Here is a 26855-nt window from a genome sequence, read left to right as displayed (position 1 = left end):
TCTCTGTACAAGGTGCGGCAGAGGAAAAACAGAGACGGGACACCATCGCTAGCTAGCGGCTAGTGCGGCTGACGTTTATTTTTTATAGTCCCCGTTTCTAAACAATAGCCGACATTGGATGTGAATAATTTTGAAACTGCGATGTCTAAGTAGCTTATTAGATTTTTAAAGTCGTTAGCGAGCAGCTAAACAGTAGCAGGGCCATACTAACATCTTTACCTTCAGCCGGAAAATTAGCGAGGCTAACAGTAGGTAGCTAATGCTAGGATAGCTAGCGGGCTAGCTTTCACAAGTGTGTTAACGCCAAGACCTACATTTGACTGAGTCCATTTTAATAACCTCGACGCTTGCAATGGCTGATGTTGACAAGCTCAACATAGACAGTATCATCCAGCGGCTTTTAGAAGGTAAGTAAATGCTAAAATATTACATAATAGGCACTCCTTTCTATTTGTAAGCAGCTGTGACAAACAGTAGATGGGCAGATGTAGCTTATGTTTGTGTAAAATAAGTACTTTCTAACGTATGTCTTCTGTTTATTGTTAATCGTTAGTTGTCTCGTAATGTGCCTCTTGGCTGATAATCTTGCTTTACCTCAAGGACAAGAAACAACATGTACTTGGCCAGAAACGCAGCGCTCTCGCACACAAACACTCACACTGCGCACTCTGTCGCGCCACACATCCGACTGTATGTTTGTCCCACACAGCCTCCGCAGAAAGATACTACAACAGGCATCGTTGAAAAAGCTGGGACCGTGTTTATCTGTTACTGTCTTTGCTGACACTTGTTTGTGTTTTCTCGCCGCAGTCAGAGGAGCAAAGCCTGGCAAGAACGTGCAGCTGCAGGAGAATGAGATTCGTGGATTATGCCTCAAGTCCAGGGAGATCTTTCTAAGTCAACCCATCCTGCTGGAGCTGGAGGCCCCTCTCAAGATTTGTGGTGAGAATCACATGTATTTATCGTTATATGTAGGATCAAAAACAACTGAAAAAAATATATATGGTTTTATGATAAGTATTTTCTGGTTTAATTTGGGGGGAAAAAAAAACATCTCCAAAAAGATAAATTATGACTCAAAAAGATGCAGTGTGGTTTCTGTAGGCACATAACTCTATGAACTGCAAACAGGTTCTTGGTGTATTTTCGTTCCGGTGTCATTTTTCTCACTGTGGACATGACATTTCCACTGCAGTGTAGTATATAGTAAAGTCCTGCACCTTTGAGGAAACGACACAACCTTGGCCAAAAATAAAGAGAACTGGGAAAGTAATAACAACAGTAATAACAACATAAATCAGAGAATAAAAACAAAAACAAAACAGGTTATATTCCTTTTATTTATTTATTTAATGGGGGGGGGGGATCTGAAATTTGTTAACAACACTGGGGGGGAATGAAGAGATTATTAAAGATTTGGAATTTTTTTCAAAGACTGGTCCCTTTAAATGGTTTGTTCTTGGTGAATTTTTAAATAAGACACATAGAATAAAATATGTCAGATGAAATACTGCGGTTTTAAGCTTAGATTTGATTAAGTTTTCAGAAGGAAGAGCACATCACAAATGACTCATTCAAAGACTGTCAGAAAGTTACTAATGTAGTCGTCTAACTTTTCTTTCTGTTAATGTTTATGGCTCTGATAAATGCAGTAATTTTGGTGGGGTTTTTGTTTGATTTTTTAACAGCAACCTGCTGTTGGATTTTAGGGTTCAGAGAGTCAATTTGTCTTTCTCCTCCAGGTGACATCCACGGGCAATACTATGACCTGCTGAGGCTGTTTGAGTATGGGGGCTTCCCTCCAGAGAGCAACTACCTGTTTCTGGGTGACTATGTGGACAGGGGGAAGCAGTCTCTGGAAACTATCTGCCTCCTGCTGGCCTACAAAATCAAATACCCTGAGAACTTCTTCCTGCTGAGGGGAAACCATGAGTGTGCTTCAATCAACAGAATATATGGTTTCTATGATGAGTGTGAGTGATGTGTATTGAGTTTAATGTATGAACAGTTCCACAGTTTTGGTCCTTTGTGTGTGTTTCGTGCACTTGACTGTTTGGTTTTTACACTGATTTTCTATGGTTGATTAAGCTGTTTGGGGGGGTTATAAATGTGCAATAGTGAAAAATGTGTTCATATTTCTAAACGATTATAGGATTTGAAATATATTTTCTTGTCTTCACGTGTTAGGTAAAAGAAGGTACAACATCAAACTCTGGAAGACCTTCACGGATTGTTTTAACTGCCTCCCCATTGCCGCCATTGTTGATGAGAAGATCTTTTGCTGCCATGGAGGTAGATTCTTGTTTTTGTGTTTTTACCAGCATTAAAGTGCAGCATTATTTAACTTTTCAGAATGTTTTACACATTTCTATGAACTCCATTGCAGTTGTCTGTATGCAGCATGTCAGAAGTAGTCCAGTTTTGTTATCAGCCACTCTGATTTGTCCTTGAGAAATTTTGTGTTTGCAGTTTGTCAAGAGACCCACGTGTAATATGTACTGACCTCAAAACAAGCATGTTTATTTGTAAGTGTACTTTGTCGTTCCCTTCAGGACTGTCTCCTGACCTTCAGTCCATGGAGCAGATCAGACGCATCATGCGTCCCACTGACGTTCCTGACCAGGGTCTGCTGTGCGATTTGCTGTGGTCTGATCCAGACAAGGACGTTTTGGGCTGGGGGGAGAACGACAGGGGTGTATCTTTTACCTTTGGCTCAGAGGTGGTAGCCAAGTTCCTGCACAAGCATGACCTGGACCTGATCTGTCGTGCCCATCAGGTAATCACAATCATGTTTGTCATTATATACAGATATATGACTGCGGGAAGTGGTTGTGTAATGGAATATCACGTTGTGCACAGATAACACTTGATACAAAGACGTCACTATTGTGTAAAGAACTGGCACAGTGACTGGCCAGGGTTGTTGACCTTTTTAGTTTATGGCCCTTTGAGATAAGACCATGTATACTTTTAACCCCTGATCACTGCTTTTGTATTTCTGGTGGCTGTGAGATGCTACATTGAATGATTTTTTGTTGTTGTTGTTTTATTTGGGAAAAAATTTAGAGACTTGAAAAATAAAAATATACACTAGGCTTTGTTTGGCTGAAATATGTTTGATGAGCAGCAATGATTATTCAGTTAGTTACTACCTATGAAATAAATCACCAACTACTCTGATAATTGCATAATCGCTTTCAATATACATTTTTCCGTTTCTTGTCTCTGCAGTTTCCAGAAACACTGATTGATATTTTTCACTTTGTTTTACATTTTGTAGGCCAACAACTAATCAAATTCATCCAGAACAAAATTGACTGATGAATGGAAAATGAAAGTAACTGTTAGTTGTACTTGTTGTGTAGCCTTAATCCTATGTATGGATCCTGATCCATCAGGTTAGGAATAACTGCACTTGACTATATTTGACACTCTACATTCTACATGATGCAGTTAAACTTCTATCAAGAGGTGCATTCCTAAATCTTTAACCCTGTCTTTTCGATCTTTGTTATCTTACTGGCAGGTTGTTGAGGATGGATATGAATTTTTCGCCAAGAGGCAGCTTGTGACTTTGTTCTCAGCGCCTAACTATTGTGGGGAGTTTGACAATGCTGGTGCCATGATGAGCGTGGATGAGACTCTCATGTGCTCTTTCCAGGTAACATGCTTTTGTTTGTACATCAAGTACTTCACTAATGTTGCTGTTGCTCGACTAATTCCGTCAAAAACAGATTTCATTACTGGTACAAACAAGACTATCTGAGTTACACAATCACTACATAAGGTCTATTTAGTGCAGTGTTGAGGTACATATGAGAAAATATAAGATATTACAGGAAAATGTCAGATGATATGAATAAAACATATTTTAGATGTGCAAAAGATACACAGTATCCTAAAACTACACCACAAACATTTAAAAAATAAGCTAAATAAAGTTTGAAATATTGTTTATTAAAATAGAACTTGTTACAAAACTGGTATCACAGGTTAACACCAGTCATGGGTAAGAATGCTAAGGCTGCAGAGGTATGGCATTCATTTGAAAAAGAACTAAAGACCTAATCTCATTTTTGATCTTACAGTTCAAGTGATCTGCTAATTGGCTGGCAGTTTTCATTATTGCTTTATCTCTTTTCTATTTTGCATGACTTAGGATTTAAGGGCAGTAATGAAATGTAATTATGTTTTTATTAGTGTGGATTTATAACTATGCATTGTTGGGTTTGGTTTGCATAAATTGAACCCTGCGTGTATACAATGGGTGGAGGTCCTCTTTCACAGAGCCTGTCATGTTGCGTCGCCTTGTTTTTACTCTAGTCCAGAGCTGACAAACATGGGCTGTAGTTAGGGCCTTTCATATTTCTACTTTGAAGCGGCAGACACTGTAGACTCTTCTGCACAATACAGCGACCTCACTTTTTGATGCCACTAAATCCAACACACTGGCCTTTTAAGTGATTTTAATTAATCTAAAATTAAACTAGTAGAGCACTCAGAGGGCATAGTCTTCCTCCAAGGCCAATGCACTATTTTGTGGCTTTTAAAAAGCGTGATCAAGATTTGTACCCAGCATTAATAGGTTTTTTCTTTTGTTAGGCTTCGTTTTTTTTTGCGTAATCTTCCTGACGAAAAATGGACAAACAGAATTGAAACATAAAATTTCAAGAAAAGGTCATCACAAATAACAAAATGTATTAGAATCTGAAACTACTTCGGGAAATATTTGTGTACGAATTTGAAGGTTCCACATTTCACATTTTTGACTGTCTATATTCCCCTTGCAGATTTTGAAACCAGCCGAGAAGAAGAAGCCCAATGGCAGCCGTCCCGTGACTCCCCCCCGCAACATGGTCACCAAGCAAGCCAAGAAATGAGGGGGTGGGTGGGGGGGACAAATGGCCGGAGTGTCACTCCTCTCTTCTGCTCTGTTCTTCTGCATTTGAAGGATTGGTTGTCCTTCATGCTGCCAATACTGAAAAGATATCCACTCCTACTCGATGAAAGCAAAATATTTTGTTGTTTTGTCCACAGGGGTAAATTGATATGTCACCATGAAAACCTCAGGTGTTTTGCACTCCATTTTGCAGCTAGTCTTTGCCACATATGACTGTTCAATCAGGAAAAATGTAACAATACGGCTACTTATGCACAGGAATGCCTTGTTTGAAGCTGTGCACAATTTTTCCACTTTCTTTCATGTCTTATTCATTTGTCATCTTTTTTTCTCACTGTCAGTAATGGATATTAATGGCTATAAAACCATGGGGGAAAGTCACAAACACCTGTTTACTTCTGTAAACATTATTTACAGTTAATTTACTGTCAGTGTCATTGAACATTGACTACACTGCATCACATTTTTAAACAAGTCTTGTGCTAAATGAAATGAATAAAGAAGCACTCTTGTAATGTCTAAAATCTTTCTAATAAAGTTTGAGTGTATTTTAGGGGGAAATTGGTGTCTGGATGTGGTTTCTTTCTTTTTTTTGCCTTTTAAAAATGACAATATGAAAAGGTGCCACTGCATCACCTCATGAATAAAGAGCCTCATTTGTTAACACCCACAAGGGGGAGACAGAATATACTGGAAATTTCTTGACACCCAGTTAAAGAACAAAGATGTGTTAAATATTGTATAGTAACGGGGCAAAGGATTTTTTTATTATTATTTTTTATTTTTTTTAAATAAGGAATTGTCTGTTTTCCTTGATAATTTCCGCCGCATACGTGCTCTTTTTCATGTGCCGTATTTATCTTTATGCTTCAAACAGCCATGTAAAGTTAATTTGTCCATAGACACATGAATCTACCCGCGTAATCTGTCTGCACTTGATTTTCTGAATTGTAAATAAGTAAAGTTGGCGGAATGTTTCATTTCCATATTAGGAAACGTGGATTGCATAATGACGTGTGACGTCAGCGCAGTCACAAGACAGCAGCAGAGAGGCGCGAGGCCACCGAGCGGCTGGTCCACATTTTGTGTTATGTAGCGTCTCGGAGCAGCAGTGGCGCCATGGCCGCCCACAACCAGCACTCACGGGTCTTCTGGAGCGGAAGCGGCGGCTGTTGTCTGTGAATTTCCTTCAGCTTTCACGGCTCGGGAGTCACTCCGCTCTGAGCTGTCTGTTGTTATACCAGCGGGAGGCATTGTCTATGCGTGCGTGGCGGCTGTTGTCTCGTTAGCGGAGCTAGCAAGTCAACACTGTGCGCTCACGTCGACGCTAAGCTAGCAGCGCTGCTAGCTTGGCCGGTTTGTTTTGGTGGGACTGGTGTGTAGGGGATGTTGTCCGTGCTATCGTACGGTAGACTGGTTGCCAGAGCTGTCATCGGCGGACTTTCTCAGACAGACAGCCGCGACTACAGCCTGGTGACAGCGAGCTGCGGCTTCGGGAAGGATTTCCGCAAAGGCATCCTGAAGAAAGGGATGTGCTATGGAGACGACGCATGCTTCATCGCCCGACACAGATCCGCTGATGTTTTGGGTGAGTGTCTGGTTCTCTGTGGAAACATTAACCTAGCAATGCGACATCACTGTGCATAACACTGGCTGTGACGCGAATGGGAGGTCAGAGGTCAACCCCTTTATCCCGAGATTGAACCACCTGATACATAGGATGGGTTAGAAAACAGTACAATTCAAAAGAGCCCACTCAGTCATTAGACTGCACATGTATTTGTACTTCAGTACTATTTCTTTTTTGTTATGTATACATTTCCTGCAATACCCCCTGCATTTTCAAGTTTTTGTAGGCTTGAACCTGAACTTCACCTTGTGTGGAGAATTCATTAAATCAAGTTTAAAAATACCCGAGTTAACCAAAGTGCTGTACATGTTATTATTGAGGCAGCAACGGAAATGTGTGCAACAAGCTACACAGGATTGAGACTCATAAAATAAATTTGTACAACCAAATACTATAAAATACTAAAACAAAGCGAAACAGGACAACAACTTATGTTACATTTTTAGAATAAAAAAATAAAACGTTAAGATCATGAAGAACAACAGAAGAAAAAACACTGAAAACATGTATGCCTTGGGATTTTTCCTAAGAATGTCAACGGAGCAGAAACTTGATTCAAAGAGGAATGCTGTTCCAAAGCTTTCGAGGTGCTGCTGCAAAGGCACGACTTCTCTCACACATCAACTTCCAACATGGAACAATTAGCAGCAATTGTTGTTGACAGGACAGAGAGGTTCTGAAATGTACCCAGGGCTCAACACAATTATAAACGAATTAAAGAACCGCAAACGCAATTCTGTATTTAGTTTCTGTATCAATATTCTGTATTTCAGTTCCACCGATGTCTGAAGTAGTCAAAAACAATGCAGGCTTAAAAATCTGCTCCACTGGGGGTCGATTAAAGTGACTCCTAAGCACAGAAGCCGTGATCCTGTATAATCAATCTGTCATTTAAGAGCTCTGCAGCATCTGTGCGGCTCTACTGACTGAGTTACTCAGTTCATCAAGACACCCCAAAAAACTTAGAAATGAGAATATCTTTTCACAAAGTTAGGTACATTTTTTTGTAGGTTTGTCTAGTTAGTTGCAAAGTTGTGTGACAGATTCCAGCAGGCCTGTGTGTCTGTTCTGGCACAGGGTGACGAGACACAGCGGGCCATCCTTGTATGGTCAGTGGAGCAGATGCTGGCGTCCTGGGAGTAATAGGCTAAAGTTTCCTTTCTAGGAAAATCTTGGACCTGACTAAATGTTCCTATGGGAACAAAAGCACTTCCTGAAACAAAATGAGCAGAGCATGTTTCTATAGAAAGATGAATTGCGGCTTCAGTTCAGAATTGTATGCATGTAGCTAAGGTTTTGAATGATGAAACGGTTTTAAAAACGGAGAGAGAGAGAGAGAGAATATATCTTAGTTGGGTTAATGAATTGAAATGCAACAAATACAAAATCAGTCTAGCTAGTGCAATTACTTCAAATGTCTGTGGATGACCAGATGGCTCTATATAACTGTCAGACATACTGGAGAGTGACTGAGACAGACACGTCAAGATTAAATCATGTAGGATTTCGGATGTAGGCTGATTTATACATTCTGTAACAATTCCTTGGTTTCTGTCTTCTTGTACTGGATGTCCTTTTTGTGTCTTGCTGAACGTGCCCATTGTTATTTTTCATCGAGCAGCTGTATGGCATTATTGATTAGTCTCACTTGTGAAACACATCTGAGGACTGTCAAAAATGATATGTGCATTTCAGTGCTTGTTGTAATCTAAAATCTTTATTGCCTTAATGGAAACAATTAGCAGCATTTGGTACATGACAGAGTTGGTAGAAACAAGGAGGGAAGATGGGTTGTTGAGCTGTAATAAAGGACAAATAATTGATTAAAATCATAAAACTAACACCTGTCTATTTTTTTTTTTTATTATTATTTTTTTTAGGAGTGGCAGATGGAGTAGGTGGCTGGAGGGACTACGGCGTGGACCCGTCGCAGTTTTCAGGCACACTGATGAAGACATGTGAGAGGCTGGTGAAGGAAGGACGCTTTGTCCCCAGCAACCCAGTGGGCGTCCTTACGACCAGCTACTACGAGCTACTGCAGAACAAAGTACCCCTACTGGGTGAGTGTAACCGGTTTAAACACAGGATTTTAGTATGTAAAGAAAGCCATGCCTACTTCAGCTGGTTCTACAGGCACACTGTCAAAGACTGCACTCAATAATGTATAGTAGACTACTACTTTGTTTCTGTAAATCATGTTGAGTCTACGTTCCTAATCTGCTGAACATGTCCTGTTTGTTCATACACAGCTGATGGTATCCCCCTGAGTGGTAGGATGATGACAGCGGCCTCTGTTTTGCCATGTAGATTATCGTATGTTACTCCATTAACACAACAAGGTGTTATTCCCCTCTAGCTGCATATTTTAAAGTGTTTTCATACAACTGCACAGTCTGGTATGCCTGAACTTCCTGCTCATTGTGTCTCACTTTGTTTAAAAGTTTAGTAAACAAATTCAGATCCACTTTGTGGGACATTAGATTTTAATAACCATACTGCATCTGCTAGTGAAAGAGTACATTTTCCATGTGGCTTGGATCTGAGTTACTCTATCTGGGGCTAGGTTGTTTGTTTCTGTCTGTTCAGTTCAGTGGTGGCTGGATACAGATTTTTGCATCATGAGTCAGAACAGCCACATCCCATGAAGAAGTCCCGGGAATGCCCCAAGTCCCAACCTGCCCCATGCAGTTCACTTCCAGAATCCTTTTCCTCTTTCGCACCGTTTCCCGATAACAAAGCCTGCGCTAACATGTAACATCAGCAAACAAATGTGTTAGGACCAGATCTCTGTCTCGGTGAGTGTCAGTACTTTTCCATCCCGCTATCACATGTGCGGCAGGGGAAACAACACTGTATTGTGCTGTTCCCTTTACGGCAGAGGGAATGTTCTTGAGGCTGGCAGTGTGTGTAATTGTACTGCTGTAGAGAAAACAGAGAAGAAAGGGAGTGAGTCACAGTGCGTGAGGGGTTTTGAAGGTTGATCCCAAAGAGCATATTTTGGTTTGCCAGATGAATCACCAGCAGGGTGTGGCCACACGCTGTCCGCCTGCTCCACCAGCTCATGTTTCTTCATCGCATCTCCCATCAACACAGAGCTCTAAAAAGTTCTTAAAACCGCACCACTGATTGTGGTATGCTAAGTTTGTGTATTCAGGCTAACCTCATTAATCTGGTTCTCAAAAGCACTTTGGATTCGTATCCTCCCATTAATATAAAGATATTTCCTAAGCTGTGTAGCTGTAGAAAGACTGCAGGAAAAGATAGCTTTTAGGGTGTTAGCGGATTTATTTCCATCTAAGTTTTTGTTTTTCAATGGAAATTATGCATTCCAATAAAAAAATAAAATAAAATTCCACTGCAGATGCAAGATATTTCTTCATTATAGGCTCTCTTTCAGACAAGATATTTTGACGTGTTGCAGTAGGACAGCTCAGGTGTAAATAATTAAATGAGTGATGGTGTTGTGTTAGCTGGCTCATTGTCACACTGTCGAACAGCCATTTGTAATATTATTAGGAACACCTGTGTTTTTTTCTACAACTCCAAGTATCTTCTGTGAAAATGGCAGATAAGGTATTTGTTCTGAGTCACACCTGGCGAAAAATTTATTTTTTAGTTAAATTGGTAGCGTTTCTGGCTGCGATTATTGCCCGCTGCTGTAATTTCAGATGTGCCACGCAACACTAAATAAAAAAATGAAATAGACTATTTTGAACAAATTGTGCATGAATACCCAACTAATTAAATAGGACATGAAACTATATGAAATGAAAGTTTAATTTCCCCTGATGCTCACTCTGAAATATCTTCCCCTAAACTCATCAAAAACATCTCTTGACATTTTCCTTACTCGTCTCTCCTTCCTCGGTCAGCGTGCTAGCTGATGTCACAGTAACTACCAGTTTGACACCAATTAAAGTGAGCAGAGCTGACTGCTAGCTGTGGCTCCATCTGATTAGTCAAATGCTTGCATGCTGCATATGAATGCATGGCTCATGTAAATAAAAAGATTTTCCTTATTCATTACTTTTCAGGCATTCTTTAGGAATGTACACATGTTTGTTTTTGCAATGACAATAGAGGTACCAGGTATCAATAGGCACTAAGATGCTGGTAGTTCCATGTTATAGCAACTTTTAAATATATCCTATGAGTTTAAAATGCTCTCAGTGTGAGCAAGTACCCCCACATGGAAAAAAAAAGCAATCACATGCACACATATAAGTAAATATAGAATTACCAGGGTGAACCAATAGGTAATTATTACAAAGTTAGGGAGACTCAATATATATTTGCAGTAAAAATTAATGACTTTGTGTCCAACTTTAGAATAACACAAACTTCCTCACAAAACTTGATTAAAATGCTGTTGTTAATTTGTTTTACATGTTTAATTGTTGTTGATTTCTTTCAGTGTTGCCAGGCTGTTATGCATGTAACATGTAACCAGAGTGCAGTGAGCATGCCGTAGTTTGAGACTACAGAGTGGTGATGGCAGACAAAGAGAAATGGCTGCATCAGAGCCAAAATAGCACATTTTTAAATTGTCATTTTTTAAATCTGTAGTCAATTTGGCTAAAAATAACGATACTAATGAACAGAATAATGCTGAACATCGAATCAGATTATTGCTAAGACCAATAACCAGTTCACCCCTAATTAATATTACTTATTATTAACCTACCAGACATCCAGACAGGTAGCTCGTACATACACCACTTGATTAAGACTCATCAATGAGCCTTCCAAGATACATTTCAGTCCAGATAGAGGCCTGTCTGTTGTAGTAACCTAACATGATGGTAGCTGGTTGTGTAATGGACCAGTCAGATCTTCACCCACAGTTCAGCAAACATGTGAATACAGTTTTACTACCACAGTTACTTTTAAAAATAACCAGAGCAGAGTCCACCAACAAAGCCAATGCCCCGTCCTGCAATTTTAATCAAAGCGATGTAGAGCTACACCAAAATTTAACCTCTCCACCAACTTGGATGAAACTTGGCCTGGTAGTCTGTGTGACCTTGCTTACAGAAAAAAAGACAGGAGAGACAAACTGCACTGAAAACATATCTCGGCCCCAGCGAGGAATAATTCCCGCAATCTCCAAGCAGAGTTGCACTGACAAGATACTAGGCGATTGTATGTTTACATGAACAAGGCATGTTAACAGCTGACAGCCATGCAGTATTTTTCCAAACCATGGGTTTTGTAATCCGTTGCGCCTCATGATGTAGCCCCACAACAACAGTAGATGTTGCCTGATTTTGAAATGGCACAAAATTTGCTCAAATAATATGCCTTTCTAATACATTGACTCTTGCCGTACTGTTTCGTTTTAAAATGAATGCTCTGTGGTTTAGTCAATATGTTACCTAGCCCCAGCTGACTGTGTGTGCATTGTATTTTTTAGGATATTTCAGTCCCCTCCTTAACATTTCCAATGAATTTCAAAGACAAAGTATGTGTCTGTGTATATCTGCAGGTAGCAGCACGGCTTGCATCGTGGTTTTGGACCGGCAGAGCCACCGGCTGCACACGGCCAACCTGGGAGACTCTGGTTTCCTGGTGGTCCGGGGAGGGGAGGTGGTCCACCGCTCAGATGAGCAGCAGCATTACTTCAACACACCCTTCCAGCTGTCCATCGCTCCCCCAGGCGCTGAGGGCGCTGTCCTTAGTGACAGGTGAGAGACCCAACAGGCAGCACCTTGTCCTTCTGCTGTCCCAAACATAGTTGAATTAGTCTGCAGGAGACTGCAACTGCAGAGTTTTTTGAACTTAATAGTTAAAGGAGAGGAGCTCATATGTGTGTCCTGTACAGCAGATGTCATAAAGCTCTGCATGTCCTCATAACGATACTGACCACATGCAGACAAAACAAAGGCTCTTAGCTGTAACAAACTCCACTGAAGAACATTTTATGGTGTTTGTGTGCCTCGCACAGAGCAGTGTTCAGTGAATGTAGCCACTGTACTGTGTTGAGCTGCAGTGTAACAGTGTGTCAGGGGCCACGTGCTGCTGTGTCTCGTTGCTGTGGTGCGCCAAGCAGCAGCACAGTAGACGTCAGTAGAGGGCAGGACAGGCACTGGATGTCTGCCAAGCTTTCCCTCTTACCCAGGTCAAAGTCTGTGTGGGCTGATGGACAAAATGAAGAGAGTGCAGCCAATCCTGCAGCAAGCAGCCTCAGCCACCTTTTCACTTGTTCATCTAGACTCAGACTTTTAAGAGGCTCAAAATAATCTGCCTTTCTTAAAAACTGATGAAAGATGAACCACAGATGAACTTGAACTCTGTGTCACCAGTGGTATATAATGAGAGTATTTTCTCCATTTTATTTTTTGTAAACAACCTGAGTTCAGTTTTAACCAGCTTGTTAAGAGTTCCTGGAGTTCTTAAAATTATACTTCAGTTTTGAGCATTTAGTTGAAGGATTTACTCAGTGATTTTAAGCTAAGTGCAACTGCAGATTAAGCTCAAAATCCGAGATCACTAACATAGCAACCAACAGAAAAGAGTGCAAGGTTCAAATTGAAGTGCACGAATAACATTCCTGTAACAGCGGAAAAGGCGTCGCAAAAAATAAGACTAGGAATATGTTGGTGTGGTAAAGAAGTACAGCACTGCTGGGAAAAGTGTTTTCAACATGCAGCCAAATACTTATGTACGTTAATGCTACATGCTTTGTATTAATTTTTTGGCAGTACTGAATCTGTTGAGATTTCTTTTCACACTTGTCTGTGTATTACTTGTCCTCCAGCTTGATGATCATACAGAAGGGAAATATTGCGTTCCCATAACAATGCTTCAGAACTGTCAGCCCATAGATTTAGCCTTTTCCAGAGGATTAGTTTCATAATTACACTTGAAGATAAGATGCTTCAGAGCTACAGCTGTATAATTATCTCAAGTGTTTGTCCTTGGTGGCATTTAAGAAATGGCTTTTGCTCATGGGTGTGATAAACAGTGAATCAGGAATCTAAACATGGACGCCAGTTCATTTTAATGACAGCTGCTCACCAAGTGCATACAGCAGAAAAGTTCCTTGTATTTTTCGCATCTAACTGTGGGTGCACATAATGTCCAGACTGTGCTACAGAGATGTAGAGAAAAGCTTCACAGAGTGAAGTGCAGTTTTAGGTCCGTCCATAAAATTCACAGGACAGGACAGGCTGTTCCTGGAGGCTTTGGCTCCCGATGTCATGATGCAGTCCAGACAGTGTGTAATGAATAACTTTGATGACTGGCTGGGGGGTAAGGGCATCTTCCAAGAAGTGAACACGACACTGGCAGGCTAACTTGGTTCCTGCTTCCATGTATTTGTAGCAGCCATCATAATAGTAGCACCTTTTATTGGACCGGACTGTCCTTTCCAAAACCCCCGTGTGACAATTCTTCGAATTTATCCCCATCCTGCACATTGGATTATGTTTCTGTAGTCAAGGTGAAAGATCAGTAGCAACTGGGAGTCTAGCTTCCATAGCTCGATGAGGACATTTTGCACCAAGCAGAGCAATGTGCAGTAAGTATTCCTCAAGCTGTGGAATACTGGTTAGAGGTTAAGATCGATCCATCAGGTCAGACAGCACAAATTCCGATCACTGTGTGAACAGTTCAGTTCAGTTACGTGAACAACTACAATTTTTGCATATAGTGTTTCCTGCTTGACTTTCTTCTTTTCTGTGTCTGCAGCCCTGATGCAGCGGACAGTTCCTCGTTTGACGTCCAGCTGGGTGACATCATCCTTACTGCCACTGATGGGCTCTTCGACAACATGCCTGATTACATGATCCTGCAGGAGCTAAAGAAACTCAAGGTAAGTCACAGACATGTGACATACTGCTGGAAGTGGATTCAGATGTGTGTCTGGTATAAAAACTGAATGTGGCCTTTGTTTTTGCTCCTCAGAATACAAACTATGAGAGCATCCAGCAGACAGCGCGGAGCATTGCAGAGCAGGCCCATGTGCTGGCGTATGATCCCAACTACATGTCGCCTTTTGCACAATTTGCCTGTGACAATGGACTGAATGTGAGAGGTAAGTGTTTCAGTTTAAAAGCTACAAAACAGTATTTTTGTTTACCACTATCCTAAATTGGTCATCATGTTCTGCCTGTGCAGGAGGAAAGCCAGATGACATCACAGTACTGCTGTCCATAGTGGCGGAATACACTGACTAGAGTCTGTGTGGAGCTGTGACGGGGGGCATCTGCCTCTGCAGGTGATGGACTGCTTTGATTCCTGCTGGCCAGGATGTAGGACTGATGTCTGATGCTTCCCCCTCACATCCACAAACTCTGCTCTGCCTCACCCCCCAAGCTGAGCATCATCCTTTTCTCTTCTCTCCCCTGAAAACTCCTACATGCCCACTTCTCTGTGATTGTGCACATCAGAGAGTGGCCAAATAAAGCGAACTGGAGGCCAAACATCCTCTTGGCCAGGCTGCAGAGTTGGCATCTTTGCAGTGTTCCAGTGCTCACTGGATAATCCCATTGGCCTGGATCAGCAGTCATTGGGCACGTAGGAGATGAAGCTCCTATCTCACGAGGATAAGTCTTTTTTCTCTGATAGGTGGTTTGGACTAGGGGGAAGTTTCTGAGACAGAGGCAGACAGTAGGTGTTAAGAGTGTTAAAGTGGCTGCCTGCTGGGCTGCCGGAAGGGAATGATTCAGTCCATCAGTGGTGTCAAGAAGGGAACTGCACAGGAAATGGCAGCATTAGGGCTCAATAAATGGGCTGCCTTGTGCAAACAGATTTTCGTAATGATTCAGTGGTAGTTAGAAAACCTTTATTAAAGGGCCTGGACCCTTCTAAGTGGGTGCAGGGAGCATATGAAGATAGGACTAGTGTGCTGTTCTGGGATGTTCTGTTAAATGTTTGCAAAAAAAAGTGTATGTGACATTTATTCATCTGTGGTTAGTTTCTTGGGGCAGGTCGATCCAATACGAAGAAGAGCGGCAGCTGCCTTTTCCAGACCAGTGCAATTCAAGTCTTGCATATATTTTGTTACATAATGGGAAGAGTGTTTTATAGTTCAAAAGCCTCCCAATGCATATATATTGTGTCAAACTGATGCCCTCCCTTTAATCTCACAGCTGCTGCTGCTGAAGTCTTGATTGTGAATATGTGAGATGTGTGTATGAATGTGTGTGATGAATGCACTTGTGCTCGTCAGCATGTCTGTTGATATTTTGTGTCTATGAAATGGATGTGAAGGCTACAGACTTCTCCATATCCACTGGGCTGAATTGGTCTCACAGCCTTAAACGCACAAAGCTTATAGAGCATATCTGAAAAAGCTCAACACAGTGGAAGTTGGTCAGGTGACCAAATGTATTTTTCTAATTTCTTTGTTCAGAGGAGTTGTTCACTGCATTGGAGTAGCTTAAGAAACTGTTGTTCACAATCAGCATTTGCTTTTCTTCTTTCTCTCCCTCCTGCTGTAGAGCTCCAGTGGCACATTCATGTCAGGTCACTGCAGGTTTCATGTGAAAAATCGTCAATATGTTTCCTTTACATCACTACGGATTTGCACTCTGAATTTTCTGCAAGTTTTACCCACTGAAAGATGTCTCGGTAAAATACAGATTTTGTGTAATGGTATTATGATGTGCCTTGTATCAGGTGTCGTTGATACTGGCAAACATGTCAACAATTCCTAAACACCCCCCAAATATGTGCCAGTTACTGAGCACAAAGCTTGAAACTGTCAAGTAGCCATAAGAGTCAAAACAGCTTTCCCATCATGCCCTGCTGTCTTAACACGAGGTCTTTTTCACCTCCAGTATGTCAAACCTTTTTTCTCCTGAAATCTGCTTCTCTGCACTCAATCAGGAGCTTAGGAATAGTGACAAAGCCATCCCACGCTTCAAAAGTCCTCCCCGTGGATCTTCAGATCACTGTTTACAATCTGCACTAATCTTACGGACTGTGTCCCTGCTTAATCTGACAAATTAACACTGAAGACTGCAGTGTCAGGTGTCATTGTGAAGTGGAGCTGACTGGCATGGCAAAACAGATTGATGCAGAGCGCTAAGGGTCAAAATGTGAGTTGAGTTACAGCACTGAGGACAATCTAAGCAGCCTTAAAATGACAAAGCAGTTCTCCCAGTCCTTTAGTACAACCACTGTTAGCTTTGTGGTTCCTGCTTCCTGACTCACAGACAGCCGGACACTCTTCCTTTTCATCTCCCATCAACTTCATGTCTCAATCAGAGCCCCCCCTCCCCCTGGTTTATATATATATATTCATATATATATATTTGGGTGTACAGTTCAATGCAGATCTAAGCTCTGTGAAAAAAACATTTTCAATTCTGTACAATATTTAAATAAAGACTATAGTATTTATTATCCTGCTGAATTGCTGAATTTGATGGTTGTGATAAGAGTAAACCTGCAGTTGGTTTTGGTTAAAAACAGTATCTGGCAAGCTTTGAGTGTTGAACAATACACTGCAGAGGCGTTTTCTTCACAGGTGCAGCCTCGATGCCTCTAGGGCTGTATTTTCCCATCAAGACATTATCACATTTAGCTCTGCATGCAGAGTGTTTACCTCAGTGAACTCAGGCTGCTGTAAGGGCTAGAAGAAGCTAATGCTCAAGAACACTTTGTACATTTTGTGTATACTCCCACATTCCTTAGACATCAGGCATGCTACGAGCTACCACTAACAGACAGGTGTGGCATCTTCAAGCTAAGGTAATCTTTTCACAGATAGAACAGATAGTATTTTTTTCATTACATGCGATGACAATTGCATACAAAATTGCCAAAACAATGAAACAACACATTGCTTAACATATAATTACATTGGTGGAAAATGTAACAGTTGGCAAACAAGCAAAAGAAGCTTTGCGGTATAAACCGTAATCTTAAAATTAAATTTAGATCTTTCATTGTGACCATAGATTATTGCATATTGCGTAACTTCAGAGTTGAGGGCTTCTTGGATAGTCGTCGTCCTCCATATTCTCCTCTCCATCACTGTAACCTGCCAGGACAGGCAGCCCTGGATCATCCTGATCTGAGGACAAGGCCCTGAACAGGAGGGAGCAGATCTACGGGGGAAAAGAGGCAACCTGTTGTTGTGCATAGTAATGGAACATCACACATTTTTTCACAAATGAGTTCTCTTTTTACTTAAATGTGCCTTTTACCTTTTAATTTAAATGTGAAAGTAATCTGACCTTCTGTTCTTGCTAAATTATCAGTGCAATAAAAGCCATTAAGAATGCAGCATCTGGTTACTAGAGTCAGTCTGATAAGCTGAAACCCCCCCCCAGCGAGGGTGCGACCACATTAAGATTCTTCACCAAAACAAAAAGGATGTCATTACAAAATTTTTAAGACCGGTGTTTCAGCAACATTTTCGGGTTTGACTCCCAACTAAAGGGTTCAATCTAGGTGGTGTTCAAGTAAACCTGTAAAGCATGTTGGCATTTCACATCTTAACCTATCAAGACTGTAGAGCATTAATCTTCAGGGAACAAACAAGGGTCATGTGAGGATCCTGACTATTTTTTTGTTTAAACCAATAGGAAGCTGTTATTACTGTTGTGGAAGCAGGAGTTGTGCTGGCGCTGTGACAGGCCTCGTCAGGCACACAGAGTTCATTAGGAATGTCGGTCTGAGGCAGAAGTTGCATCAGAGCAGAGTTGATGATAGGGCTGCCCTGGCTGGATGCTACCAGCTCTGTCCCAGCCGCAGTATCATGAGGTATGTTGCTGTGTGCGTCGCAGTAACCCACAGGTAAGGCAGCAGCATCTACACACCTGGGAACACACACAACACACACTCATCGGTGATGAGCTTATTATCCAGAGCTAATGATCAGTTCCTGAGATGGCAAAAACAGTCCCAACACTGTGTGCAGTGTAATTATGCTGGAGAGTGCTACTTTCTTCAACAGCAAAATAATAATTCTGCCCCTGTGGACAGTAAAAACACAGTCTGTCTCAGTGAAATCTGACTCATGAGCATGTGAATTATCACTGAGCTTGGTGAGGAGAGGCGTTAGTTATACTGGAGAGTGGAGAAAGCAACATAACACGAAACGGAAAATGAATAGGCAGGGCAAAGAGGTGAGATTAAATTTTACACAGGACTAACAACAAGAATTTAAAAAATTGCATTTTTTTGAATAATTCTGACAGGAAAAATGTTTCTGGAGAATACCTTTCTGCAACATGATTTAAATGTCATGATACAAAACTCTATCACCTACAGTAAGTGCATTACTTCTAATTTGAACAGTTGGGTATCTGCGCTTATATAAAAATTGGAACGTAACATACCGTATTGAACATAAAGCCCCCTTATTAGGAGCTCAATGCAATAAAATACAGCACATCTTTCATTACTGAGATTCAAATCTTACATTTTCTGATGTCCTCCTTTATTAATTTATTTGGCCCTTTTCGCCTTTTTAGATAGGACAGTTGAAAGACAGACAGGAAAGTGGGGGGCGGGGTTGCAGCAAAGGACCATGAGCAGGATTCAAACCCATGGCCGCTGCATCAGAAACTATAACCCCTATAGTCCATGGGTTGCCAGCTCAATCAGGTGAGCTAAAGCAGCGGCCTGCCCTCCTTTATTTTTAGTGACAGACTCAATCCTCCTCAGTTAGAAAGACACAAGTGTTGTAACTATGTAAAGATGTTCTGTCATTCTTCAGAGAAATTTTATTCAGCTGCTCTTTGCTGGAGGGGTTATGTTGCGCTACCTCTTTCTTTAAAATGTCTGGAAAGAGTTCTACTGTCAGGCGACACACTTAGCCAGGTCATAGTTTTTACTTTTATCTTACTTTGACATTCTTGTGTGAGCAGTGTGTTTTAGATCGTTATCATGCTGGAAAGTTCCTCTTCTGCCAAGCCTCTGCAGACTGGAAATCATCTTGTCAAACAGTATTTTGGTATAACCACAGGCATTTATGGTGCCATCTATAAATGTCATCTCCCCAACACCTTCTGCACTCATGTAGCTTTATATCATCACACTCACACCTCTGTGTTTTGCTGTCAGCATCATGCATTCACTGTGCTACTTCTGGTCAGGTTTACACTAAACATGCTGGACCCCATGTGAGTCATCCATCCATCCATTATCTATACACCATTTAATCCTCACTAGGATCACGGGGAGGGGGCTGGAGTCTATCCCAGCTGACTTAGGGTGAAGGCAGGGGACACCCTGGACAGGTCACCAGTCTATCACAGGGCCACACTTAGAGACAGACAACCAAGCACACTCACATTCACACCTACAGACAATTTAGAATCACCAGTTGACCTCAACATGTTTTTGGACTGTGTGGGAGGAAGCTGGAGAACCCGGAGAGAACCCACGCTGCACGGGGAGAACATGGCGACACCTGGGTGTCCTCACCGAGATGCAAACCAGTGACCTTCTTGCTGCGAGGCAACAGTGCTAACCACCGATCCACCTTGCAGCCCCCATGTGAGCCAATAAAGATCAAATTGATCACATCTGACCAAAGAATGTGCTTCCAATATTCATGAGGCTTCCTTTCTTGTTTTTTTAGCAAAGTGTAATTTTGCAGCTTTGTGCCCAACAACAAGGTTTTCATTTTGTTTGTTTATTTGTCATCCATTGAGGTTGATGTTTTGCAATGCTCTTTACACTGAGCTGTCACAGAAACTCTTGTCTGACTCACTGGATGTAGGTTGTGAGTACAGGCCTGCCACTGGCCGATGATGTCAGTCGGCATTCTCGACAACTGTGATTGATTTTAAAAAATACGCAGTACACTGTACGTGGTATCATTTTACCAGGACAGCTGTGATTAGTAGTACTTTGGCTTGTTCTATACCCCCTGATTACTGCTGCAAATGTGTTTCCACTGATTTTTAGTTGTCTTTAGTTATCTGTAGGGGCTGCAGGTAACTAACCCCCCCCCCGCGACCTTGGTGAGGATTGAGCGGTGTATAGATAATGGATGGATGGATAGTCATCTATAAGTTGTCACTGATCTTTGTGTATCCTTTTCCAACTTTGTAAAGTCTCACAATCTGACTTTTTGTTTTCTCTTTTTCATCTGGAGCCAACTTTAAAATAATGCATATATTGAGAGGTGATACGTTTTTTTTTAATCATTTGGCATTTAATTGGTATTGCACAGAAGTGTACCAGCGTCTGCTGTTTACTACATATTATTTCTTTATCTTGTTTTACCCCAGCATATAGCATATTAACAGGCAGAGTGTCTTCATAGTGAGAGCACTTGGAGCTGTACAATACATATTCAATAACCAAGATATGATGTTATATTGTGACCCTCAACTAGATTACAGTTAAAATAAAAAGAGTAAGTAGGGTGATAAACATGGCAATATTTACAACTTTAGGAGTTGCAATGCTATGTAGTAGGTTCCTATCTCATTAATAATATCACAACGATTGTGATTATATATGCTTATAAAGACTGAGTTTCTAGCTCTGTATCAGCTGATACTGACGGTGGCCTTAAGCACAGTATGAGCGAACAACAAACAACTCTGGTTGTAACCACAGTACATGTCAGCAACGTTTGAGAAGCATGCAGACCAGAAGCATAAATAGGTACACAGCAGGAAGAAGTACAGAGAGCAAGCTGGTTTTCAAATGTCTTTAGACAACCTCAGGCTCTGTAGCTGTACTTCAAAAGGCTCCTGATGCAGCAGGCAAACACATTTAGTTATGAGCATGGCATGAACAACAGAAATGTACTGCATATATTCAGGAACAGTCCAAATAATTCATGTCAAAAGAGAACATAAAAGGTAAGAATGTCGTTGAATTCCTAAGCTGTGGGGACAGAGGCACTGAAAAACTGCCTGTTCATCAGGGCAGTTATGTCTCTGCAGTACCCCAGCAGTGCGCACAAGCAAATGCAGCTACAAATGACCCAGATGTTGAACAGTCTAGCTGGGACTGGTGTAACAGGACCCACCTAGAGGCCAAAGTGTAGCACAATAGAGAGCGAGCTAGCAAAGCAGGACAGTGACACTGGCAGAACAGCATAGCGGAGATGAGGGGATTACAAACTGTCACATTGACAAGCTTCTAACCCAAGCCCACATGTCCTGGGCTTGGCCTATATATCTCTGTTACAGACACAAGTCTGGCTGCTGTAATACTATGCCTCTTAGGAGGATAAAAACAGCCAATGAGGGCAAACCGCCTTGGCTGAGTGCCAGGAGAGAAGCTCAGGTAGAACCCTGTGGGAAGATTCAATTAAACTTTCCAATACACCTTGACTGTAGATCTGAGAAACTGGGCCTTCAGTTGTGACGACACTGCCTGGTCAAAATAAGAACACAATATATATCTGTGTAACTTTACTGGGGGTGTAATAACTGATCCCCAATATCGCCAACACAATTAAAAGCAGTGGGACTGGAGTCAGGAGTGTTTGTTACCTGGGTGTAGGGGGTGCCAAGGTCTCTGTCGGCTGAGAGGGGCCCCTGCTTTCAGAGTCAATCAGAGTAGCCAGCACCACAGTGGCCTCAACAACCATGTCCTCCACTGAGAAGCACACAGGCCTGCAAACAACACAAATGTGACACTAGTGGACACCTGACAATGACAGAAAGCTGTTTTCTCATTCTTCTGCTTTTAAATTCAGCAGTATCATTCATTATTTTATGAGCCATTAGGAGCCCTCATTATAACTGGTCACTTGTTAAAATGCAAAGTAATATAATGAACAGCCACAGATAAACAAAGCTGACTGTATTTTGCAATTGTCTCGTGTTAAATAGACACTTAATTTACACTGCCTGTTGCACAACGCCACACAGCTACAGTAACTTGAGATACAAATGTGACTCGAGCTAATCACAGTGGGAGAGAAACTTACCTTCCTGCAGCACCAGAGTGAACTGACACTGGAAGGCAATGTGACTCTGCAAAGGCCAATAAACCCTAACAAAAAAAAAACAGCTACATTTAACTGAAGAAAACTGGGATATGCTTGTGTGCATCAACATCATGACTATGACATTTTTTTAGCTGCCAAGTTTGAGAAAATTGTCATGATTGTTTACCATGTTCACGCTTAACAAAAAAATTAATGCTCGACTAAATTAAGGCAAACTAAAACTTAAAGCCTGGTTTCTAATCCATCCAAACCCGATTTTCCAAAACCGACAGGCACAAGACGACTAGGCTGGCTAATGAGGAGCCTCCCAGCAGGGTGTCAGAGAAACATTCCAAGACATTAGGGACAAGAGTTGTGGGCGGTAAAGCAGGTCAAGTCTCATTTTAACTGAACTATCACAAGGACAGTTTATCCAGATTTCCAAATAGCCAACCAAGTCCTTCTGTTTTGTTTGATAAGTCAGCCCGGTGGAAAGCATTTTAAACTGGGGTGTGTTCTTTTAGGCGCTGCAATAAACCACTTTATATTACTGAGCACGCTATTCTGGATTACTAATTACACTTCTCCCAGATCTCCAATGTTTTGCTGTTACTCAAACTATAAACAGTTTAGGATTAACTCAAGTTTAAACAGCCCTGAAGTCCAAAAACATCCCTTCTTGGTTTGAAAGTTTATAACAAACCATGCATGCATGTAAAGCCTGTAATTTTTGCAACTCATTACTTTAATTACAGTACAGCTTTTGTGTAGTGTTACATCACTTAGGTCAACCTACTTTGCTATTAAGAGGAGTCACAGCACTGAGAGGAAAGTTTACATGAAAATGATACAGAGAGCTGGGTACAGAGGCTTTAAGGACACGAGTATCCAGATTACAGGACCAGAAATATGACCTCTCGGACATGAAATGCGCTCTGGTGAGCCAACGTCACACCCGCATACTGTCTGCAATACACACATAAGGAGAAACACCACACGTATAATACACTCATGTGACAGGATAAAGGAAGCCTCCAAAAATAACCCCGTTACCCTCAACTCCTTCAGACAGAAGGTTATGCCCGAGTCCACTCCGACCTGAAAGTAGTCGAACTCGTCTGGGTGTAAGGACATTTCAGTGTACATCGTCTTCAGGTGATCTGTGACAGAAGCACACCCAATTCAAACAGTACCTACATTTTTAGTGTTTGTTTAATTGTGGTTGAAGAACTAAACTTGCAGCATTTATCCAGGCTTAGTCATGTGTCAAACTCAACAGCATCAGCAACTTTTAAACTGTTCATGATATCTGTCACTGTATTGCACTTGGACTTGAGCTGTATTAAAGTATAACATTAACTCACCCTTTGCCCCTTCAAAGTAATTTCTCAGACTGACTTTCAGAGGACTCATAGACAACGTGATTTCTTCTTGAGACACTGGGAAATGCCTCACCATATCACAGAGAAGCCTGACGAAACAGTGCAAAACAAATGTAGACCCACACAGCATCAACCTCAACAATGCGCACAGAGCTGTTGTTACTTCTGTTGTATTGACTGATAATATTTATTCCTAAGACAATATACTTTTGGTATTATTTATATCTAGAACTGCACAGAACTGAAGGTGGATACGTGTTCCAGGGAATTCATTTGACCCCCACAAGAGGTTTAAAGCAGCGCCAAAAGCCAAAATGATAAGAATTATCATCAATAATCAATAATGCATACACATTTTTAAACCAGTTTTGTTAATTGGGGTATCATTTATAGAAGCCCAATAGTAAATTATGTTCATCAAATGGTCAAATGACCGGGAAATGCATAGATTTCTGTCAAAATAGTAACACAGGCTCATTGCCAAGACGATCATGTTTACTATTGTGCACAGTCAGCCCCAGTGGCCAATTCTGAGCCAGAAAAAACTCTGGTCGGCCACAAGTAAAAAATATTATACATACTCTCTCTCTATTGAACAAACTGGGATGCTAAATCTAGGTGGCAGCCAGCATGTATCCTATTATTTTAATAAAACAACTGTCATGTAAGGATTAAAGAGGTTAAAGATGGATCTCTTAGACAAGCTGAGGTTCTAACTTCATCATCACATACTTAAACGCTAACCTGGCAGGAGCCTTCAGCACATTAGGACAAAGGTGTGAGGCAAACACTGCCTGCAGAGCCTCGCTTTCCTGGAAACTTACACTGTGGGTTTTGGTGATACCTATCACAACAGCAGAGAGAGGATATTTGGAGCACACTGCCACCAAGTGTTCACAACATGCTACACCATGCCTGCAGTATTGCCTTAACAGAGGTCATCTAGAGCATAGTGTGAAAAAACTCAGTACTTAAAATGAACAAGTGCAGTTTAAAGATACAATTAATTATATATAACAAACAGCATAGGTCACATATAGGCCAACTACCTCATGATATAAAATGCTGTGTCTCCTACCATGTCTGCAGAAAAACCTGATCATCACTCGGTCACAGGGAGTGCCGATTGATATCTCGCATTGTTTCACGTTACGCTCAATGGAAGTCAAACACCGGAAAAGTGGCAGCACAGACTTGAAAACAGATGGACACATTTTAGTTAAAATTGTAATTAATGTGTTAATATTTTAATTACAGAGTCTGAAAGTGAGTCTGTAAAGTCATGTTTGTGCTGTGGTTTGCATTCAGTCCTACTTTTATTAGCGTTTTACTACTGGTCATAGTGTCTCTCTACAGATGAATAACCAACATGACTGACATACCTTCATGACCAGCTTGCATTTGATTGTTTCACTACCCTGTTCTAGTGCTGATCCCAGGTTGTACTGGTGGAAGAACATTGGCGCGAAGAGGAAGCAGGCATATGCAGAATGAGCAGAATTCACTGATCGCAGTGCCAGCTTTAGTAGAGAGACAGATTCATATACTTCAGATATGATGTACTGTACATATACATATAATTAAAATATATCAATCCCAGCACTGTATTAATACACACATTAATTTTATTGTGTACTTTCCAATTATCATGTAAAATGACATGACAGAGATGAGTGGCAAAGCAATTAAGTTATCAGTTTCAGAGAGACAGAATTCCTGGCTAGCCCCTGGTTAACAGTGGTAGAAAGTAACTAAGTAAATTTACTCAAGTACTGTACTTCAGTACCATTTTGAAGTTGAAGAATATTATATTAATGTCTTATGAGTCATTTCAATCCATATAAAGTTGCTTTTTATGCGTACGAATTACTTTGTTTAAAATTTGCTAATTTTGCTAATCCTCTAACTGCAGCATAAATGTTAAATAACGTGTAGAGATTTTGTGTCCTATGTGAAAATAAAACAAAACAAAAGATTGGTTTGATTTTTGACAATAAATTTAGGACTGATGGACCTAAGAAAAAAATAATAACTTTATTATAACGTAAGTACAACAGATTAATGCATATATTAGTTTAACATAAAGTCAACTAGTTAGATTTTTTTTTTCCTGCTGGCAAGTTACTGTGTTAATGTATTTGATGCTGGTGTTCATAATGTACCACAAATCTAACATTAGCAAGGCTACATAATGTGTCTCACTTTGACACTTTCACATATGACAAGAAAAGTATTTGTTATATTTTGTTCACACTAAAAGATAACCCTCTATTAGACTCTCACACAACCAGTAGTTAAAAGTGTCTATTTGTATTGTACAAAAAAAACCTGAAAACCCACTCCTTTTGATTTTCTAACATGATCACTGTCTCTATGTTGTGGGGGACTTGGCCCTGTTTACTCCACTTTTAGTTGAGGACAATTTTTCATGTAGTTCATTTACTTGTAGTGGAGTATTTTTTACATTGCTGTATTGGTACATTTACTGAATAAATGATTTGAATACTTCTTGCACTCCACTAACTATTAACAAGGACATGTGACTATTTAATTCCAAGCTGTTGTCCCTTCAGTTTTAGCTACTCACCCCTTTGACCGTGGGATCCAACCACAGCTCATCTCCAACCCGGGACAGGGCATGAATGGCCTTTCCAAATGCTGAAGCACAACAATGTTAGCACAAAACTGTTGATTAAATACGTTACTAAAACTGAGAATTTTTTTTTCTGTTAATATAAATAAACCAAGCAAATTGCGGGCGTTGTGTTAAAAACAGTAACATAGGAAAAATGCAGCTAGCTATTTTAGCTAACTGTTATGCTAAACTAACCTAGCTAGCAGTTTAGTCCAAATTAATGAGTTTATAGGCTTTTGCCAGCTGCTACAACTTTTACCCAGGTTAGTTTTTAAAACGTATAATTACTACAGCGAGTTTAACTGTTGTATATTCGTCTAGGCTTGTTTATTCCCACCTTTAACACAGTTTCCATCCAGGACACAGTTCATCTTTCTGGTGGCAGAGTGGGCCACCTGCACGCGCACAGATGAAAAACACCCGCACGCGAACTAGCTCAGCTACTTACAAAC

The 26855-nt window shown here is 40.9% G+C and overlaps 3 protein-coding genes across 3 annotated transcripts; 2 read left to right on the top strand and 1 right to left on the bottom strand.

Annotated features, from left to right (window-relative positions):
• On the top strand, positions 1 to 5461 carry LOC103358993 (protein phosphatase 1, catalytic subunit, gamma isozyme). Its single transcript, XM_008284160.1, has 7 exons — positions 1 to 407; positions 811 to 942; positions 1743 to 1973; positions 2188 to 2292; positions 2553 to 2776; positions 3527 to 3661; positions 4791 to 5461. Exons 1-7 carry the CDS (start codon positions 353 to 355, stop codon positions 4878 to 4880), a joined length of 972 nt encoding a protein of 323 aa, XP_008282382.1. The 5' UTR covers positions 1 to 352; the 3' UTR covers positions 4881 to 5461.
• A 510-nt stretch (positions 5462 to 5971) lies between these two features.
• Positions 5972 to 16890, top strand: pptc7a (protein phosphatase targeting COQ7 a). The gene is made up of 6 exons (XM_008284158.1): positions 5972 to 6488; positions 8411 to 8590; positions 12016 to 12214; positions 14220 to 14343; positions 14436 to 14565; positions 14649 to 16890. The coding sequence occupies exons 1-6, from the start codon at positions 6287 to 6289 to the stop codon at positions 14705 to 14707; spliced, it is 894 nt and encodes a 297-aa protein (XP_008282380.1). The 5' UTR covers positions 5972 to 6286; the 3' UTR covers positions 14708 to 16890.
• A 480-nt stretch (positions 16891 to 17370) lies between these two features.
• rad9b (RAD9 checkpoint clamp component B) lies at positions 17371 to 26774 on the bottom strand. Its single transcript, XM_008284159.1, has 11 exons — positions 26741 to 26774; positions 26356 to 26426; positions 25151 to 25288; positions 24847 to 24961; positions 24513 to 24612; positions 23751 to 23857; positions 23440 to 23546; positions 22387 to 22451; positions 21947 to 22069; positions 18082 to 18301; positions 17371 to 17587 (listed from the first exon to the last, which is right to left on the bottom strand). Exons 1-11 carry the CDS (start codon positions 26772 to 26774, stop codon positions 17459 to 17461), a joined length of 1209 nt encoding a protein of 402 aa, XP_008282381.1. The 3' UTR covers positions 17371 to 17458.
• Positions 26775 to 26855: the final 81 nt, after the last annotated feature.

The sequence above is a fragment of the Stegastes partitus genome, unplaced genomic scaffold, assembly GCF_000690725.1.
Source record: "Stegastes partitus isolate 25-593 unplaced genomic scaffold, Stegastes_partitus-1.0.2 Scaffold349, whole genome shotgun sequence".
Classification (NCBI taxonomy): domain Eukaryota; kingdom Metazoa; phylum Chordata; class Actinopteri; family Pomacentridae; genus Stegastes; species Stegastes partitus.
The sequence above is the reverse complement of the archived record's forward strand: the minus strand, read 5'-3'. Positions and strand labels throughout refer to the sequence as shown.

Bases quoted from the DNA above. Each gene is read 5' to 3' on its own strand.
- LOC103358993 (XM_008284160.1), top strand. From the start codon at position 353: ATGGCTGATGTTGACAAGCTCAACATAGACAGTATCATCCAGCGGCTT. The intron at 408-810 runs GTAAGTAAATGC...TTCTCGCCGCAG, and splicing joins CATCCAGCGGCTTTTAGAAG to TCAGAGGAGCAAAGCCTGGC. The intron at 2,777-3,526 runs GTAATCACAATC...TCTTACTGGCAG, and splicing joins TGATCTGTCGTGCCCATCAG to GTTGTTGAGGATGGATATGA.
- pptc7a (XM_008284158.1), top strand. From the start codon at position 6,287: ATGTTGTCCGTGCTATCGTACGGTAGACTGGTTGCCAGAGCTGTCATC. The intron at 12,215-14,219 runs GTGAGAGACCCA...CTGTGTCTGCAG, and splicing joins GGCGCTGTCCTTAGTGACAG to CCCTGATGCAGCGGACAGTT. The intron at 14,344-14,435 runs GTAAGTCACAGA...TTTGCTCCTCAG, and splicing joins AGGAGCTAAAGAAACTCAAG to AATACAAACTATGAGAGCAT.
- rad9b (XM_008284159.1), bottom strand. From the start codon at position 26,774: ATGAACTGTGTCCTGGATGGAAACTGTGTTAAAG. The intron at 23,858-24,512 runs GTTAGCGTTTAA...CTGTTTCGTCAG, and splicing joins GTGCTGAAGGCTCCTGCCAG to GCTTCTCTGTGATATGGTGA. The intron at 22,452-23,439 runs GTAACGGGGTTA...TTTTTTTGTTAG, and splicing joins TCTGTCTGAAGGAGTTGAGG to GGTTTATTGGCCTTTGCAGA.